The 20,218-nt window shown below is 46.6% G+C and overlaps 1 protein-coding gene across 1 annotated transcript in view; it reads left to right on the top strand.

Moving 5' to 3' along the window:
- Positions 1 to 20,218, top strand: part of lypd6b (LY6/PLAUR domain containing 6B) — a 122,740-nt gene that overhangs the window by 87,137 nt on the left and 15,385 nt on the right. Inside the window, exons 2-3 of the mRNA XM_070874411.1 lie at positions 7,314 to 7,468; positions 13,577 to 13,675. Coding sequence (XP_070730512.1) covers positions 7,336 to 7,468; positions 13,577 to 13,675 — 232 coding nt within the window. The 5' untranslated portion in view covers positions 7,314 to 7,335. The remainder of the gene's footprint in view (positions 1 to 7,313; positions 7,469 to 13,576; positions 13,676 to 20,218) is intronic.

Raw genomic sequence — 20,218 nt, 5'->3', positions numbered from 1 at the left:
CATACTTAACAACAGTGACTGCACTTCAAAGGTAATGGGTTGTAAAGTCCTGAGGACTTGAAGGGCGCTATATAAATACAGGCTCTTTACTGGGAGTGACAGGTAGAGCAAAGCACCCAGTGATGGGCAGTTCTGAAAATTGACAAAAATATTAAATATTTGTAGAATTCCAAATTTTTCCCAATTCCACCCATTTCAGACGTAATGGCTCAGAAATCCCGTTTTTTTCTTTCCCGCGGGCGTTCGGATGGATTCTGGAAAAAAAATGCGCACTTACCTGAAGCTGCTGCACCCACACGAGTTCCCGGTCCTGAGGCCTCCACTGACTGTGCGTCGCAGCGCGTGCACGTCAGGACGTGTGCAGGGCTGGAGCTGCAGTCACATGGCTCTGGGCAGTCAATCAGGTAAAGTATTTTTATCATTCATAATAATGGGAACTCCGTATGTTGGCATTCCCATTATTATGACTGAGAAACCCCCCCAAACACACAAAACATTAATAAAAAATAGAAAAAATACACTACATATTTAACATTAATTTAAATTAAATTTATTTATGTATTATTAAAAATATATATTTTTCCGATTTTTAAAAACTTTTTAAAATTATGCTTTAAACTAAATTTAACCTAGTGGGCAGGATTTAAAAAAATAAAATGCGTGTTTTTAATTTTATTTTTTATATTTTAAGTGTTTCGAAACTCTTACGCCTGTAAAAGTAGGCTTTGCGCCTGTTTTTATCAGGCGCAAGAGTTTGGAGGACATTTACTGGGCAAGATATGGGTAAATCCCGCAATCTTGCCCTTGCAAATGTCCTCGCTCCCGATATGTGTAGGATCTGCTAAGCTCCAGCTTGACAGATCGGAAAAGCTGGTTTTCAGCGCATGTGCATTGTGCGCTGAAAACTGGCTTTTGCGATGCCTTCCCGGGTCCGTACACACTCTGTACGAACCGTGGGGGGCTGGAATTTCTGGACCATTATGATTGTACAATTCATCATCATAGGCAATCCCTTGGGATCAAGGAAGACTTGCTTCCACTCTTAGCATGAGTTCTTAGGTGGCTGTACAGTCCAATACGAGAAACACAGTTTCTGTCACAGGTGGGACAGATAGTCGTTGAGGGAAAGGGTGGGAAGGGAGCCTGGTTTGCCTACGCTTGATTTCTGCATGCTCTTGGCGACGATACTTGAGGAGCTCAGCGTCCTCCCGAATGCACTTCCTCCACTTAGGGCGGTCTATGGCCAAGGACTCCCAGGTGTCAGTGGGGATGTCGCACTTTATCAGGGAGGGTGTCCTTGTAACATTTCCTCTGCCCACCTTTGGCTCATTTGCCGTGGACAAGTTCCGAGTAGAGCACTTGCTTTCGGAGTCTCGTGTCTGGCATGCGAATTATGTGGCCTGTCCAGCAGAGCTGATCAAGTGTGGTCAGTGTTTCAATGCTGGGGATGTTGGCCTGGACGAGGACGCTAATATTTGTGCATCTGTCCTCCCAGGGGATTTGTAGGATCTTGCGGAGATATCGCTGGTGGTATTTCTCCAGCGATTTGAGGTGTCTACTGTACATGGTCCACGTCTCTGAGCCATACAGGAGGGCGGGTATTACTATGGCCCTGTAGACCATGAGCTTGGTGACAGTTTTGAGGGACTGATCTTTAAACACTCTTTTCCTCAGATTGTTACCATTAAACCACAGTGGATACACAACCACACATTGCCATTCTGTCTGCTGTATCAACAGTTCCAAAAATCTGACAGGGACTTCAAATGCGTGTACTTGTTTTTTGTCATGATTCTATTTAATAATTTTTAAAAAGGTGCGATCTCCTGTTCATTTTAGATGTTTCTTGTGTTATGTGATTTTAGTACCTTACCTTCCTGTGTCATTTGAGTAATATGCAATCTCTGTTTACACTGCAGTCAGCACCTGTGTTAAAAACACTGATATTTATTGATCTTGCACGATGCCATGCTGGCTTAGTGCGACAGTTTTTCTCTTTAAATTTTCCAAACAGTGATGAGTGAACTTAATTTGACAGCAGAATTTAATACTTTGGTCACTTTAAAGATTGCAGGCAAGAGTTTTTTTCAGTTTCAATTCGCCCAATATTGGTATAACTGGAGCAAAAACTGCGGAATTTTAACCTCAAATTACGTTCAGCGCAACTCGAGTTTCCGTGATCTTTTGCACTAGTTTTTAAAATCATCGTGCTAGAAGCTGGTGCCCACAAAACTACATCTCCAGGGTGAATTAATCACCATCAGGAGTTTCCGCTAATTGCGCCGTTTGCAGGCCTTCGAGGAGGCTCCAAAAATGAAGGTGTAACGTTTGGACACAAGGACACCAATAGGTACGTTTTAAAAGGCTCTGAATGATTTTTGTTTTAATTTACTAAGAAACTGACTTCTGTACTGCGATCCAACTACACTGTGATTAGAAATGCTTATTTTCAGCTAGATTAATCAAACTTTACCAAGTTCCCACTCTAATATATCAAGGAATATTTTTTAAAGCAACGTTTTTTTTAAATTATGTCTTAAAACGCTCATGGCAGATTTTGAGCTTGCTGATAGGCAAATGAGTTTGAGCAGAATCCCACAGATCATAAAATCATACAGTACGGAAGGAGGCCATTCAGCCCATCATATTTGTGCCGGTGCTTTGTCAGAGCTATCCAATTAGTCCCACTCCCCCGTTCTTTACCCATAGCCCTGTAAATTTCTCCTTTTCAAGTATATATCCAATTCCTTTTTGAAAGTTGCGATTGATTCTGCTTCCATCACCATTTCAGGCCGTGCCTAATTACATAGTCAGATTTCTATATGTTTCGTATTTGTTACTTGTATGTTACTTTTGTTGCTGTATACTATAAATAAAAAGTTTCCTGCGATGATAACATTGTTTTCTATTGGATGGCTGACACTGTCCTTTAGAAGCTGGGGATGGGAGGTTTCCTGCGAACTCTATAATATCTGCAGAGGATTGCCAGAAAGTGTCAATATTTCTGGCGGAGAGGGTGTGGTGGTGGTGGGAATGGCAAAAAGTTTAAAAAGCACTGTTACTATTAATAGTAATTATCTATAATGGTGCCTTTTTAAAGTTTTATAAAATGCATGTTGCATGGAACTTCCTCAGTCCCATCAGTCCTATTTCTAGAGTGCTATCAGATAGGTGGTAAGAAGTGTAATGTGTTTATTGCAGTACCAACCTATGGGTGAAATGTTGGTGGGAGGGCAGGTTGCGAGGACTTGTGATAAACACAGAACCATAACTTCCATGGACTGGCATGTTTTCAAGATGTCACAATCGTAACAAATGAACAGAAGGGTTTTTTGTTCAATGAACCCATTTAATAATTACGTAGAAGTTGTACTTTGATTTGGAATGCTGTTAGTAGTAGAAATTGGAATCAATTAAGGTTCACTCCTGTATATAATCATTATCACAGAATATGCAGAAATAAAGTGCACAGACAAGGAAGATCTGATAATACTGTTTATTGCTGCACTCAAAGACCAATCATTAAACCCTCAGAGATTGCATTTTACACATGCTGTCATGAAGCATCCGTAATCCTTTTGCGTACTTGTAATTATAGATGAGAAATGTTCTGTGACCAAAGGTATAATGACAGGTTGGATTAACCGATTACCAATACAATGAAAATCTGTCTCTTTGTAAACTGAAACACTTTTCGCATGTTCCCATAATTCATAAATCAGTTGCCTATTTTTGAGCATATTACAGGAAACATGCTTGGGTGCATAAATCACACTCTTGTATTTACAGAGCACAAGGCATAAGCGATAAAACACCTTGAGGTAGAGTTTCTGCTTTGGGCGCAATCGGCAATCCAGGCGTACCTGCGCTCAAAATTCTGTTGGTTTTCTGAAGTGAGCTTAGGGTTTGTGTTTCTGCTCAAACTCATTTACATATTCACAAATGTAAATTCTTCCTTGAACCAGTGCAATCGAGCAGAGTTTTAGAGCGTAATTGTTTTTATTTGCTTGCATTAAAAATTATTTTTTGATATATTTAAGAGTGGTAACCTGATGCAGTTTTATTAATTCAGCTGAAAATGGAGTTTATCACAAAAAATAAGTGTTTTTACTAAGAGTATCTCGTCCACCACCTGATTTTAAAATGATGTTAAAAATTTTACTGAACCATTCACTGGTTTCATTGGTGTACACTAGTCAGTTTCTTAGTAAATTAAATAATTTTCAATATTTAAAAAATTTTAAAAGGTGCCTATTGCGCCTGAAAAAGGTTCATTTTAAGAGCATATTCGAAGGGCCGCAAACGAGCGAAACTCGCCATGACAATTAATTCGATCTGGGGTGTGGCTAGTTTTGGAAGCCAGCTTCCAGCGCAATATTTTTCAGACTACTGCAAAAGACTGTGGTAGCTCAACTTGCACTGGACATAACTTGCACGTGAAATTCCTCAATCGTTTGCGCTGGTTTGGTTGATTTTGGATGAATCGCGCTTGTAACACCAGCTTAACCTACCCCTGGTATACTTTGGTTTTTACTGTACTTTGCAGCATTTTGAGACCAGCTGGTCTCCCTGTATATTTGTGAATCAACTGTAAGGGGGAGAAATTCGGGTCATTTGCACCTCTTTGGGTCGCAAGCGATTTTGCGACTGGGTGCGGTGCCGCTAACGACTCCCAATAAATTCGGTGAGCGTTTAGTGGCGGTAGCGCCCCGCTCTGCCGCGCCGGCGGATGACGGCGTCATCACCGTGCCCAGCAACCTGTTTTCACTCCTGCCCCTAAATTGGGTATTGCAGCCTCGACCTCCCCCCCCCCCCCCGCCACTGAAGCTGCACCAGGTAATGACAGCGACAGTTTCAGGGGGTGCATACCGGGCTGTAGGCTGCTCACGAGCGTCGGCCAGGGAGCAGCGTGGAGGCCACTACAAGGTACAGCGCAAGCTGGTGCAGGAGGGCAATGGCAGTGAAGAGTGACGTCAGCAAGGTCCAGGTCAGTGATTGGCACGTGGGCAGATGCAGCAGGAGCGGTGAGATCGGGGCGAAGGAGCTGTGAGAGACTGTGGAGCGATGTGATCGGGGCCCAGGGGAGGTGTGAGTTCAGGGCCAGGGGCCCAGGGGCAGCACGGGCCAGCCCACACTGCGATATGTGTGCGCACTGGGACCGTGCAGCAATGCTGGTCTCCAGTTTGTCTTGGGTAATCCTTGTCACTGGACCAAGACCTAGCTCTGTCAAGCCTGTGAGGTGGCTGGTGTGCAACAGCCACCACACGTTAAAGAAATCTACGCACAGGCATCTTCCACCCTCGAGGATATGTTTCAGGTTCGTCTTTCGAAACACCTGTGAACTCATCCTTTTTTTTGGCGTGGAAGCAAGTCATCCTCGTTTCGAGGGACCGCCTATGATGATGAATTAAAGGAGAAGGTAGCAGCCATTTTCTTTTTTTAAATTCTGACTTTTCCGAACACTTCCAACGCGGTGTCCGTGCTGAGATCTTGCAGCCCGGCACTCTTCTTGAGTGTCGAGCTGATGCCATGGCACCCTGCTCCCCGGTGTATGAGCTAGGCACCTGAAGAGTCGGCAGCTTGGCCCTCCCCTTTAATGAAGGCAAGGGCTCCTTCTAAATGTCAGCACTACGCATCACAGCGAGTAGCACTGCACCCCTCTGTTTCCCCTTCTGCTCCGCTCGGGCCCTGTGGAGCGCATCATATTGCGATCTACTCACTCTCGGGGACGGTAAGCACAATATCGCGAGTGAGGCGGGACTTCGCGCCTGGCGCAGGAACTCCCGCCTCGTGGCTGTTACCGCCCCCAAACGGGGCGCGATGCAATTTGCCCCCTCACCCTATCTGTTTTAATAGTGGATAACTAAGGAAGGATTTGGCCAGCCTGAAAGATTCGCAACCATATTACAAACTTGCTGGTAAATGCAAGACTGGTTTTGATTTTCAATTTGGTTCATGGTTGGAAGGTCAGAAGAAATACAGCGCCAATGATTCAATTTTTTAGCTGGTTATCATTAGTTTCTCCTCCTCCTCTCCTCCAGCCTAACATGGCGATAGAAATTTAGGTGCTACCAGTACAATGCACCATTTGTGACTGCACTGCTGGTAGCATCATGCAGCCTCACTTTTATTTACAATGCAAGTTGCTTATTACAGGCTGGCTTGTGCATGACTGCCCAATTTATTCCTCCTCCCTCAGTGGCAGCTCTGCAGCAAGGCAACCATCTAGCACACGCAAACTTAGACAAATGGCATTAAAAACAAATGTAAACACCTTAATCAGCTGTAGGACGAAGAAGTGACGTAACCAGGCCGATGTAACTAGAGTTGTCCGTGTGTCCATTCGTGCGCGCATTTTGGACCCGAGCCCATCACTTCTATTTCTCCTTATGTGTCAAATTTTGTTTTGTAACACCTTGGGACATTTTACTACGTTAAAGGCACTATATAAATACAAGTTGTTGTTGTAGTGGGTATATGGCACGCAGCATGCTGGCAGCTTAACTCCAGCAAGGTTTAAGTTAAACCACAGCTGATTGCGGCACCCAAATCTAAGTATCAGCTTCTTACACGGGATATTTATTGGTCGATTGAAACAACATTCACATCTGTTGAAGGTAATAAATTTACTCTCGAACTCTGTGGATTTGGCTGGGGATTCAAGCTTCTGTGCATTTTAAGGAGTCGTCCAGTTTTTCTACATCTAGTATATCTGTGTCCAATATAAGTGGGCTTAGATTTCTGTTAAACGACTCGGACTGTTGAACAAAGTGGTAATATTGGAAAAAAAAAGAGTACTTCTCATTTTACTTTGCAATCATTACAATGCCTCTAACTTCCGACAGACAATGTTTGTTCATGTTGTAATTCCCAGAATTACAACATGTGTGAGCTTTAATGCCAGTAATAAAAATATTAGCAAGACTGGTTTGATAGCTATAAAGAGAGTCTGCCAGACCCGTGTCTTGAAGATCCAGGTTGATATTCAGTAATCTGCGTCCAACAACGGATGGGTTTGCCAGACTCGTTAGGTGAGGTGAGGTGAGTTTGTCAGGCTCAACCTGCTTATTATGTTAGGTGGGAGCAGAGTAGGATTTATGCCAGAACATCAAGCACACTAAGGAATGGTATTGTCAGTGTCCACGGAGGTGTCTGTAAGTTTGACTCTTTGTGTTGAGGGAGGGAAAGAAAGGAAGGAGGGAAATAACAACAGGAGGCACACGTGGAGACATTGGTAAGTCTTCGCGAACTGATCATATTATTTATAGTAATTAGCTTCTCTATTAAAATGTAATGTTTTCTCGTTCTTGTAGGTGCAGCTGATGTTAACGCTTCATGATATTACCAGAGACTATGCCCATAACTCGCCATCCTACAAGAGTGGTCCTCTTCCAGCTCCTCATCCTCTTAGTAGATTGTGGGTTTACCAAAAATGTCAACTTTCATAACGTGAGGCCGCCAATGTCCCGTAAGTAAATTTAATGGCCACACACAGCGGAGGTTCTTCTTGTCATTCTGGGCTCTTACCTTCACTGTATGTTGGAGTCAGCAGGTTACTTATTCACTGCTCATTGCTTTCCACATTACAATGTGTATCTATATCGATATGGCTGAAGCTTGTTATTAGCATGTCTGAGGAACTTATCAAGAAAACACTCACCAATATCGTGACTATATTGTTCCCAAGGTTCAAGGTTACCGAGGTCATGTGTTCCTTCATCACAGCAGGGTTCTCTTAATCTGTGTCAGTTGTGGCTCAGTCGGTAGCACTCTCGCCTCTGAGTCAGAAGGTTGTGGGGTCAGGTCGCATGCCAGAGACTTGAGCACAAAAATCTAGGCTGACACTCCATTGCAGTATTGAGGGAGTATTACATTGTCGGAAGTGCCGTCTTTCGGATGAGGCATTAAACCGAAGCCCAGCCTGCCCTCACAGGCAGATGTAAAAGATCTTATGATGCTATTTTAAAAAAGAGCTGGGGAGTTATCCCCGGTGTCCTAGCTGATATTTATCCTTTCATCAACATCCCTGAAACAGATTGTCTGATCATTATCACATTGCTGTTTGTGGGAGCTTGCTGTGTGAAAATTGGCTGCCGCGTTTCCTACAATACAACAGTGACTACACTTCAAAAAGTACATCATTGGCTGTAAAGCACTTGGGACGTCCGGTGGTCCTGAAAGGCGCCATATAAATGTCTTTCTTTATCTATTTATTTTTCTTTCTTTCTTCCTTCCTTCCTTTCTATCTTTCTTTCTTTCTTTCTTTCTTTCTTTCTTTCTTTCTTTCTTTCTTTCTTTCTTTCTTTCTTTCTTTCTTTCTTTCTTTCTTTTTTACTGATTTGAAGCATGAGTGCAGGGAAGTGTGAAACTACCATTAAATTCTCCAGTATCAATTAAAATGAAAAAGCATATGTCTGGATCAGGGGCAATATATAAGAGATTAAGAAAAGTGTGTCCAGTTGCAGATCCTGACAGACCGCATTGCGGCACTGGAGCTGCGCATAGATTCACTGTGGAGCATCCGCGATGCTGAGGATGTCGTGAATAGCATGTTTAGTGAGTTGGTCACACGGCAGGTAAAGGTTACTCAGGCAGATAGGGAATGGGTGAGCATCGGGCAGAGCAGTGGAAGGAAGGAAGTGCAGGGGTCCCCTGTGGTCATCCTCCCCCAAAACAGATACACCGCCTTGGGTGCTATTGGTGGGGGATGACTCATCAGGGGAGAGCAGCAGCAGCCAAGTTCATGGCACCATGGGTGGCTCTGCTGCACAGGAGGGCAGGAAAAAGAGTGGGAGAGCTATAGTGATAGGGGAATAGATAGATGTTTCTGTGGCCGCAATCGAGACTCTAGGATGGTATGTTGTCTCCCTGGTGCAAGGGTCAAGGATGTCTTGAAGCGGCTGCAGAACAGTTTGGAGGGGGAGGGTGAACAGCTAGTTGTCACGGTGCATATAGATACCAACGATATAGTAAAAAATGGGATAAGGTCCTACAAGCTGAATTTAGGGAGTGAGGAGTTAAATTAAAAAGTAGGACCTCAAAGGTAGTAATCTCAGGATTGCTGCCAGTGCCACGTGCTAGGCAGAGTAGGAATTGCAGGATAGCTAAGATGAATACGTGGCTTGAGGAGTGGTGCAGGAGGGAGGATTCAAATTCCTGAGACATTGGAACCAGTTCTGGGGGAGGTGGAACCAGTACAAACCGGACGGTCTGCACCTGGGCAGGACCGGAACCAATGTCCTCGGGGGACTGTTTGCTAGTGCTGTTGGGGAGGGGTTAAATTAATATGGCAGGGGGAGGGAACCTATGCAGGGAGACAGAGGGAAGTAGAATGGGGGCAGAAGCAAAAGATAGAAAGAAGAAAAGTAAAAGTGGAGGGCAGAGAAACCCAAGGCAAAAATCAAAAGGGGCCACATTACAGCCAAATTCTAAAGGGACAAAGTGTTAAGAAGACACTGAAGGTTCTATGCCTAAATGTGAGGAGTATTCATAATAAGGTGGACGAATTAACTGCGCAGGCAGCAATTAACGAATATGATATAATTGGGGTTACGGAGACAAGGCTCCAGGATGACCAAGGCTCGGAACTCAACATCCAGGGGTATTCAACATTCAGGAAGGATAGACAGAAAGGAAAAGGAGGTGGGGTAGCATTGTTGGTTAAAGAGGAAATTAACGCAATAGTAAGGAAAGACATTTGCTTGGATGATGTGGAATCTGTATAGGTAGAGCTGCGGAATACCAAAGGGCAGAAAACGTTAGTGGGAGTTGTGTACAGACCACCAAACATTAGTAGTGAGGTTGGGGACAGCATCAAACAAGAAATTAGGGATGCATGCAATAAAGGTACAGCAGTTATCATGAGCGACTTTAATCTACATATAGATTGGGCTAACCAAACTGGTAGCAATATGGTGGAGGAGGATTTCCTGGAGTGTATTAGGGATGGTTTTCTAGACCAATATGTCGAGGAACCAACTAGAGGGCTGCCCATCCTAGACTGGGTGATCTATAATGAGAAAGGACTAATTAGCAATCTTGTTGTGTGAGACCCCTTGGAGAAGAGTGCCCATAATATGGTAGAATTCTTTATTAAGATGGAGAGTGACACAGTTTATTCAGAGACTAGGGTCCTGAACTTAAGGAAAGGACTCTTCGATGGTATGAGACGTGAATGGGCTAGAATAGACTGGCAAATGATACTTAAAGGGTTGACGGTGGATAGGCAATAGCAAACATTTAAAGATCACATGGATGAACTTCAACAATTGTACATCCCTGTCTGGAGTAAAAATAAAACGGTTCAACTGTGGCTAACAAGGGAAATTAAGGATAGTGTTAAATCCAAGGAAGAGGCATATAAATTGGCCAGAAAAAGTAGCAAACCTAAGGACTGGGAGAAATTTAGAATTCAGCAGAGGAGGACAAAGGGTTTAATTAGGAGGGGGAAAATAAAGTATGAGGAAGCTTGCTGGGAACATACAAACTGACTGCAAAAGCTTCTATAGATATGTGACGAGAAAAAGATTAATGAAGACAAACGTATGTCCCTTGCAGTCAGAATCAGGTGAATTTATAATGGAGAACACGATTATAAATTCACGAAGGAAAACACAAATAACCTTCCGGAAATACCAGGGGATCGAGGGTCTAGTGAGAAGGAGGAACTGAAGAAAATCCTTATTAGTCAGGAAATTGTGTTAGGGAAATTGATGGGATTGAAGGCCGATAAATCCCTGGGGCCTGATAGTCTGCATCCCAGAGTACTTAAGGAAGTGGCTCTAGAAATAGTGGAAGCATTGATGATCATTTTCCAACAGTCTATTGACTCTGGATCAGTTCCTATGGACTGGAGGGTAGTTACTGAAACACCACTTTTTTAAAAAGGAGGGAGAGAGAAAACGGGTAATTATAGACCGGTTAGCCTGACATCAGTCGTGGGGAAAATGTTGGAATCAATTATTAAAGATGAAATAGCAGCGCATTTGGAAAGCAGTGACAGGATAGGTCCAAGTCAGCATGGATTTATGAAAGGGAAATCATGCTTGACAAATCTTCTAGAATTTTTTGAGGATGTAACTAGTAGAGTGGACAAGGGAGAACCAGTGGATGTGGTGTATTTGGACTTTCAAAAGGCTTTTGACAAGGTCCCACACAAGAGATTGGTGTGCAAAATTAAAGCACATGGTACTGGAGGTAATGTATTAACGTGGATAGAGAACTGGTTGACAGACAGCAAGCAGAGAGTCGGGATAAATGGGTCCTTTTCAAAATGGCTAGTGGGGTGCCACAGGGCTCAGTGCTGGGAACCCAGCTATTTACAATATTCATCAATGATTTAGATGAAGGAATTGAGTGTAATATCTCCAAGTTTGCAGATGACACTAAGCTGCTTGGCGGTGTGAGCTGTGAGGAGGATGCTAAGAGGCTGTAGGGTGACTTTGTTAGGTTAGGTAAGTGGGCAAATGCATGGCAGATGTAGTATAATGTGGATAAATGTGAGGTTATCCATCATCATCATAGGCGGTCCCTCGAAACGAGGATGATTTGCTTCCACGCCAAAAAAAAAGGATGAGTTCATAGATGTTTCAAATGAAGAACCCGAACTACATCCTCAAAGGTGGAAGATGCCTGTGCGTGGATTTTTTTAACGTGTGGTGGCCGTTGCACACCAGCCACCACAAGGACTTGACAGAGCTAGGTCTTGGTCCAGTGGCGACGAGAGGCCTGCTGTGCCGCACGGACCGAGTGTGCACACATATCGCAGTGTGGGCTGGCCCATGCTGCCCCTGGGCCCCTGGCCCCGAACTCACGCCTCCCCTGGGTCCTGATCACACCCATTCACAGTCTCTCACCACTCCTTCGCCCCGATCTCGCCGCTCCTGCTGCATCTGCCCACGCTCCAATCACCGACCTGGACCTTGCTGAGGTCACTCTTCACTGCCATTGTCCTCCTGCACCAGCTTGCGCTGTACCTTGCAGGAGTATGCCGCCACACTGCCTATGGTCGCCGCTCCTTTTATGGACCCGACCTACTGCTGATGGTTTCTCGCAGGTCGGGACCTCCACATGTAACACCCCCCCCCCCCCCCTCACTGGTAACCCCCTCACATGTAATACTTTGGGGGCAAAAACATGAAGGCAGAATATTATCTGAATGGCAGAAAATTAGGAAAAGGGAAGGTGCAACGAGACCTGGGTGTCATGGTACATCAATTATTGAAAGTTGGCATGCGGGTACAGCAGGCGGTGAAGAAGGTAAATGGCATGGTGGCCTTCATAGCTAGGGGATTTGAGTATAGGAGCAGGGAGGTCTTACTGCATTTGTACAGGGCTTTGGTGAGGCCTCACCTGGAATATTGTGTTAGTTTTGGTCTCTTAATCTGAGGAAGGACGTTCTTGCTATTGAGGGAGTGCAGCGAAGGTTCACCAGACTGATTCTCGGGATGGCAGGACTGACATATGAGGAGAGACTGGATCGACTGGGCCTGTATTCACTGGAGTTTAGAAGGATGAGAGGGGATCTCATAGAAACATATAAAATTCTGACGGGACTGGACAGGTTAGATGCAGGAAGAATGTTCCTGATGTTGGGGAAGTCCAGAGCCAGGGGTCACAGTCTAAGGATAAGGGGTAAGCCATTTAGGACCAAGATGAGGAGAAACGTCTTCACTCAGAGAGTTGTTAACCTGTGGAATTCTCTACCGCAGGGAGTTGTTGATGCTAGTTCGTTAGATATATTCAAGAGGGAGTTAGATATGGCCCTTACAGCTAAAGGGTTCAAGAGGTATGGAGAGAAAGCAGGAAAGGGGTACTGAGGTGAATGATCAACCATGATCTTAATGAATGGTGGTGCAGGTTCGAAAGGCCGAATGGCCAACTCCTGCACCTATTTTCTATGTTTCTAACCCTGTTTTGATGAAGGAACACATGACCTCGTTAACCTTGAACCTTGGGAGCAATATAGTCACGATATTGGTAAGTGTTTCCTTGATAAGTTCCCTGATGAATGTTCACTTTATATTCATTACATGCCACTCGCTTCCGTGGTCCTTATTACTGTTGTTTCACATCAGTTAAAAGAAATATGACAAGGGTGCATTAATTCTTTGGGTACAACAGATAAGTTTACATGTCCAGCTGCAGGAAAGGGCATTTCTGGAGTCAATTCGTTGTTGCCTATCAAAGGTCGGACCTGGGCACAAAGAAAAGTGAGACAACCTCATGCTGAGAATGTCACTCCAATTAGCTTTGTCGTTGGGTCTGGCCCTGGCTCTGGATTCGGGGTGCATTTACACTATAACCGCAGCAGTGCACGGGAAGCTGCCTTGCTCCAGTGCTGCAGTTATGGTGTGAATGCACCCCTGCCTATTCACTTTCATCTGTTATATGGGGAAAGTGTATTTTTCAAAGGAGATGTCAACTACTGGTGCAGTTTATTCAGTGCTGGTGTAAAAGCGTATATTTTCACTTCTGATCACCCCAGCACCTTTATAGTGTTCCAGCTATCTTGCCTGTTCTATAGAATGATTAGCTGGCCCCAATTTCCTGAACTTCCTCTCTCTATTTTTCACAGCAACGCCATTTCCAAACAGCTTCAAGTGCTTTACTTGCAACAATGCTTTGGACAATTATGAGTGCAACAGATGGGCTGAAGATAAATGGTGCCCTCAGCGTGAGTATCTTGTAGCCAAAGGGATAGCGTTGCTCAATTCAACAGGCTTCTTATGGGAGATTTACGACTTCTGGTCTGATTGATAAGTCCAAAGGCCTCTTTATAAATAGTCCGTTTCAATAGCATTGACTGTTTTACTTTGAACAATTAAAAAAGGCTGTAAGAGGTCAGTCAGTGTGACAGGATGTTTTAGCTTTACATAGTATTTTAGGGCGGTAAATCAAAGAATAATGTATAGTTCTGATGCCTACTTCTTAAATTATTTCACTCAATGTTTAACGTTACAGATAACAAAAGCCTGCATTGACCCAGCTGTTGATATTGTTGTTACATTATTTATTTAGACCTTAGAAGGAAATAATGATCTCAAATTGAAATATAAAGGCTGGTTGTTTATCGTGCAAATTTCCCCGTTTTAATTTTTGAAATTGGCGCCACGCAGCCTGTCCTTTAATTCGGGGGGGTGGAGCCTAATGTCTATGCCGAAAAAACAATGCCCACCCCCAGCCCTTCTGAACATGCGCAAAAATAAAAAATAAGTTTTTTACATGACTGCTATGGGCGCGCATGCACAGTACACCTCCCGGTCTGCATTTAGGCATTTTTAAAGGGCCAGTTGTGTGTGAGAACATAAAAACATAAGAAATTGGAACAGGAGTAGGCCATACGGCCCCTTGAGCCTGCTCCGCCATTCAATAAGATCATAGCTGATCTGATCATGGACTCAGCTCCACTTCCCCGGCCGCTCTCCATAACCCCTTATCCCCTTATCGTTCAAGAAACTGTCTATTTCTGTCTTAAATTTATTCAACGTCCCAGCTTCCACAGCTCTCTGAGGCAGCGAATTCCACAGATTTATAACCCTCTGAGAGAAGAAATTTCTCCTCATCTCTGTTTTAAATGATTCTAAGATCACGCCCTCTAGTTCTCGTCTCCCCCATCAGTGGAAGCATTCTCTCTGCATCCACCTTGTCAAGCCCCCTCATAATCTTATACGTTTCGATAAGATCACCTCTCATTCTTCTGAATTCCAATCAGTAGAGGCCCAACCTACTCAACCTTTCCTCATAAGTCAACGCCCTCATCTCCAGAATCAACCTAGTGAACCTTCTCTGAACTGCCTCCAAAGCAAGTATATCCTTTCATAAATATGGAAACCAAAACTGCATGCAGTATTCCAGGTGTGGCCTCACCAATACCTTATATAGCTAGACCAAGACTTCCCTGCTTTTATACTCCATCCCCTTTGCAATAAAGGCCAAGATACGGGTTTCTGATGGGTTTAGACAGGTTAGATGCAGGAAGAATGTTCCCAATGTTGGGGAAGTCCAGAACCAGGGGTCACAGTCTAAGGATAAGGGGTAAGCCATTTAGGACTGAGATGAGGAGAAACTTCTTCACCCAGAGAGTGGTGAACCTGTGGAATTCTCTACCACAGAAAGTTGTTGAGGCCAATTCACTAAATATATTCAAAAAGGAGTTAGATATAGTCCTTACTACTAGGGGGATCAAGGGGTATGGCGAGAAAGCAGGAATGGGGTACTGAAGTTGCATGTTCAGCCATGAACTCATTGAATGGCGGTGCAGGCTCGAAGGGCCGAATGGCCTACTCCTGCACCTATTTTCTATGTTTCTATACCATTGGCCTTCCTGATCACCTGCTGTACCTGCATACTATCCTTTTGTGTTTCATGCACAAGTATCCCCAGGTCCTGCTGTAGTTCGGCTCTTTGCAATCTTTCTCCATTTAAATAATAACTTGCTCTTTGATTTTTTTTCTTCCAAAGTACATGACCTCACACTTTCCAACATTATACTCCATCTGCCAAATTTTTGCCCACTCAGTTAGCCTATGTCTTTTGCAGATTTTTTTTGTCCTCCTCACACATTGCTTTTCCTCCCATCTTTGTATCGTCAGCAAACTTGGCTACGTTGCACTCAGTCCCTTCTTCCAAGTCGTTAATATAGATTGTAAATAGTTGGGGTCCCAGCACTGATCCCTGCGGTGCCCGACTAGTTACTGGTTGCCAACCGAAAATGAACCATTTATCCCGACTCTCTGTTCTCTGTTAGTTAGCCAATCCTCTGTCCATGCTAATATATTACCCCCAAACTTGTGAACTTTTATCTTGTGCAGTAATCTTTTAAAAACATAGAAACATAGGGCCCAAGTTTCCACAAGAAAAAAAACGGGCGCCCCTCCGAGCTGGGCGCCCGTTTTTCGCGCCTAAAACGGCGCCTAAAAAAATCCTCGGTATTCTCCACCTACCTGTAGGTCCTCTGGCCCCTCGGCGCAGCCAGCACGAGCTGTGGGGGGGCGGAGCCAGGTTCCGGCACTGAAAACAGTGCCGGGACCTCTGCACATGCGCGCTACAGTCGGCACGCAAGTGCAGTAGCTCCAGGCGCCGAACTGTGTGGGAGGGGCCCGAAGCACGCAACCCCTAGCCCTGGCCCAATGGCCTCACTGGGGCTGCGTGAATGAGGCTCCTCCCACGGCCAGCTCCTGCTCCCCCCCGCCCCCCCCGACCAGACCCGACACTCGCTCCCCCCCCACCCCGCCGACCAGACCCGACCCGACACCCACTCTTCCCCCCCCCGCCGACCACACCCGACCCGACACCCGCTCTGCCCCCCCCCCCGCCGACCAGACACCCGCTCCCTCCCGCCGCCGCCAACCAGACCCGACCCGACACCCGCTCCCCCACCCCCGCCGACCAGACACCCGCTCCCTCCCCCCGCCTCGACCCGACCCGAGACCTGACACCCGCTCCCCACCCCCCGCCCTGACCCGAGACCCGACACGCGCTCCCCACCCCCCCGCCCCGACTCGAGACCCGACACCCGCTCCCCCCCCGACCCGACCCGACACCCGACACCCGCTGCCCCGACCCGACACCCGCGCCCCCTCCCCGAGACCCGCGCCCCGCCCCCCGCCCCGACCCGAGACCCGACACCCGCTCCCCACCCCGCCCCAACCCGAGACCCGCCCCCCGCCCGACCCGACACCCGCTCCCCCCCCCGCCCCGACCCGACACCCGCTTCCCCCCGAGACCCGACACCCGCGCCCCCCGACCCGCCACGACCCGAGACCCGCTCCCCCCCCAACCCCGACCCGACCCGACACCCGCTCCCCCCCCCCCGCCCCGACCCGACACCCGCTCCCCGCCCCGACCTGAGACCCAAGACCCGCTCCCCCCCCCCGCCCCGACCCGACACTCGCTCCCCCGCCCCGACCCGAGACCTGCGCCCCCCCCCGACTGACCCAACTCGCGCTCTTGTTCCCCGACCCGACACGGCCCCCCCCTCTCTCTTTCCCCCCCATCTCTCTTTCCCCCCAGCTCTCTCTCTCCCCCTCTCTCTTCCTCTCTTCCCCCCCTCTCTCCCCCCCTCTCTTCTTCCCCCCCCTCTCTTCCCCCCCTCTCTCTCCCCACCCGCTCTCTCTTCCCCCCCGCTCTCTCTCCCCCCGCCCCCCCGCTATCTCTCCCCCCCCGCTCTCTTTCCCCCCCCGCTCTCTTTCCCCCCCCTCTCTCTCTTACCCCCCTCCCTCCCCTCTCTCTCTCCCCCCCTCCCCTCTCTCCCCCCTCCCCTCTCTCTCTCCCTCCCCTATCTCTCTCTCCCTCCCCTCTCTTTCTCTCCCTCCCTCCCCCCTCTCTCTCTCTCCCTCCCTCCCCCTCTCTCTCTCCCTCCCTCACCCCCTCTCTCTCCCTCCTTCCCCCCTTCTCTCTCCCTCCCTCCCCCCCTCTCTCTCCCTCCCTCCCCCCTCTCTCTCCCTCCCTCCCCCTCCCCCTCTCTCTCTCCCTCCCTCCCCCTCTCTCTCTCCCTCCCTCCCCCCCTCTCTCTCCCTCCCTCCCTCTCTCTCTCTCCCTCCCTCTCTCTCTCTCTCTCTCTCCCCCCCTTCCTCCCCCTCCCTCCCCCCTCTCTCTCTCCCTCCCTCCCTCCTCTCCCACCCTCCCCCCCCCTCTCTCTCTCCCTTCCCCTCCCGCTCAGCGGCACGAACGGCTGCAGAATTCTCCCTGGCTGAAGCACTTTCACACAGGTAGGAAGATGGTTTATTTAATCTTTTCTTGGCTTATAAATGTTTATTCAGGTTGGATTTATTTGTATAATATTTGTAGAAGTATAAATAAGGATTTATTGTCGAATTTAATGAGTTCCCTTCCCCCCCCACTCCCCCCCACCTCGTTCTGGACGCCTAATTTGTAACATGCGCCTGATTTTTTAATGTGTAGAACAGGTTTTTTCAGTTCTACAAAAATCTTCACTTGCTCCATTCTACTTTAGTTTGGAGTACATTTTCACTGTGGAAACTTTGAAATCAGGCGTCAGTGGCCGGACACGCCCCCTTTTGAAGAAAAAATTCTGTTCTAAACTAGAACTGTTCGACCTGACTAGAACTGCAGAAAAAAAAATGTGGAGAATTGCGATTTCTAAGATAGTCCGTTCTCCACCAGTTGCTCCTAAAAATCAGGCGCGAATCATGTGGAAACTTGGGCCCATAGACACAGAAAATAGGTGCAGGAGTAGGCCATTTGGCCCTTCGAGCCTGCACCGCCATTCAATGAGTTCATGGCTGAACATGCAACTTCAGTACCCCATTCCTGCTTTCTCGCCATACCCCTTGATCCCCCTAGTAGTAAGGACTATATCTAACTCCTTTTTGAATATATTTAGTGAATTGGCCTCAACAACTTTCTGTGGTAGAGAATTCCACAGGTTCACCAGTCTCTGGGTGAAGAAGTTTCTCCTCATCTCGGTCCTAAATGGCTTCCCCCTTATCCTTAGACTGTGACCCCTGGTTCTGGACTTCCCCAACATTGGGAACATTCTTCCTGCATCTAACCTGTCTAAACCCATCAGAATTTTAAACGTTTCTATGAGATCCCCTCTCATTCTTCTGAACTCCAGTGAATACAAGCCCAGTTGATCCAGTCTTTCTTGATATGTCAGTCCCACCATCCCGGGAATCAGTCTGGTGAACCTTTGCTGCACTCCCTCAATAGCAAGAATGTCCTTCCTCAAGTTAGGAGACCAAAACTGTACACAATACTCCAGGTGTAGTCTCACCAAGGCCCTGTACAACTCTAGCAACACCTCCCTGCCCCTGTACTCAAATCCCCTCGCTGTGAAGGCCAACATGCCATTTGCTTTCTTAACCGCATGCTGTACCTGCATGCCAACCTTTAATGACTGATGTACCATGACACCCAGGTCTCGTTGCACCTCCCCTTTTCCTAATCTGTCACCATTCAGATAATAGTCTGTCTCTCTGTTTTTCCACCAAAGTGGATAACCTCACATTTATCCACATTATACTTCATCTGCCCTGCATTTGCCCACTCACCTAACCTATCCAAGTCACTCTGCAGCCTCATAGCATCCTCCTCGCAGTTCACACTGCCACCCAACTTAGTGTCATCCGCAAATTTGGAGATACGACATTTAATCCCCTCATCTATATCATTAATGTACAGTGTAAACAGCTGGGGCCCCAGCACAGAACCTTGCGGTACCCTACTAGTCACTGCCTGCCATTCTGAAAAGTACCCACTTACTCCTACTCTTTGCATCCTGTCTGCCAAGCAGTTCTCAATCCACGTCAGCACACTACCCCAATACCATGTGCTTTAACTTTGCATATTAATCTCTTGTGTGGGACCTTGTCGAAAGCCTTCTGAAAGTCCAAATACATCACATCAACTGGTTCTCCCTTGTGCACTCTACTGGAAACATCCTCAAAAAATTTCAGAAGATTTGTCAAGCATGATTTCTCTTTCACAAATCCATGCTGACTTGGACCTATCATGTCACCTCTTTCCAAATGCGCTGCTATGACATCCTTAATAATTGATTCCATCATTTTACCCACTACCGATGCCAGGCTGACCGGTCTATAATTCCCTGTTTTGTTCTTCCCTCCTTTTTTAAAAAGTGGAGTTACATTGGCTACCCTCCACTCCATAGGAACTGATCCAGAGTCAGTGGAATATTGGAAAATAACTGTCAATGCATCCGCTATTTCCAAGGCCACCTCCTTAAATACTCTGGGATGCAGACCATCAGACCCTGGGGATTTATCAGCCTTCAATCCCATCAATTTCCCCAACCCAATTTCCCTACTAATGTGGCACCTTGTCAAATGCCTTCTGGAAATCCAAATACAGCACATCCACTTGTTCCCCTTTATCCACCCTGTTCGTTACATCCTCCAAAGAACTCCAGCAAATTTGTCAAACGTGACTTCCCCTTCATAAATCCATGCTGACTCTGCCTGAACAAATTTTACTTTACCAAATGTCCTGCTACTGCTTCTTTAATAATGGACTCCAATATTTTCCCAACCACAGATGTTAGGCTAACTGGTCTATAGTTTCTTGCTTTTTGTCTGCCTCCTTTTTTAAATAGAGGCGTTACATTTGCAGTTTTTCAATCTGCTGGGACCTCCCCACAGAACTTTGAGTGCTGTGTGGGAACTTTAATTCTCAGTGCAACGCAGCTCAAGGACAAAGAATGTCTCACAGGATACAGTGGAGGCACTGGTTACTG

Source organism: Pristiophorus japonicus, chromosome 3, assembly GCF_044704955.1.
Source record: "Pristiophorus japonicus isolate sPriJap1 chromosome 3, sPriJap1.hap1, whole genome shotgun sequence".
In the NCBI taxonomy this organism is placed as follows: Eukaryota; Metazoa; Chordata; class Chondrichthyes; family Pristiophoridae; genus Pristiophorus; species Pristiophorus japonicus.
Note: the sequence above shows the minus strand (reverse complement) of the source record. Positions and strands in the feature narration are given on the sequence as shown.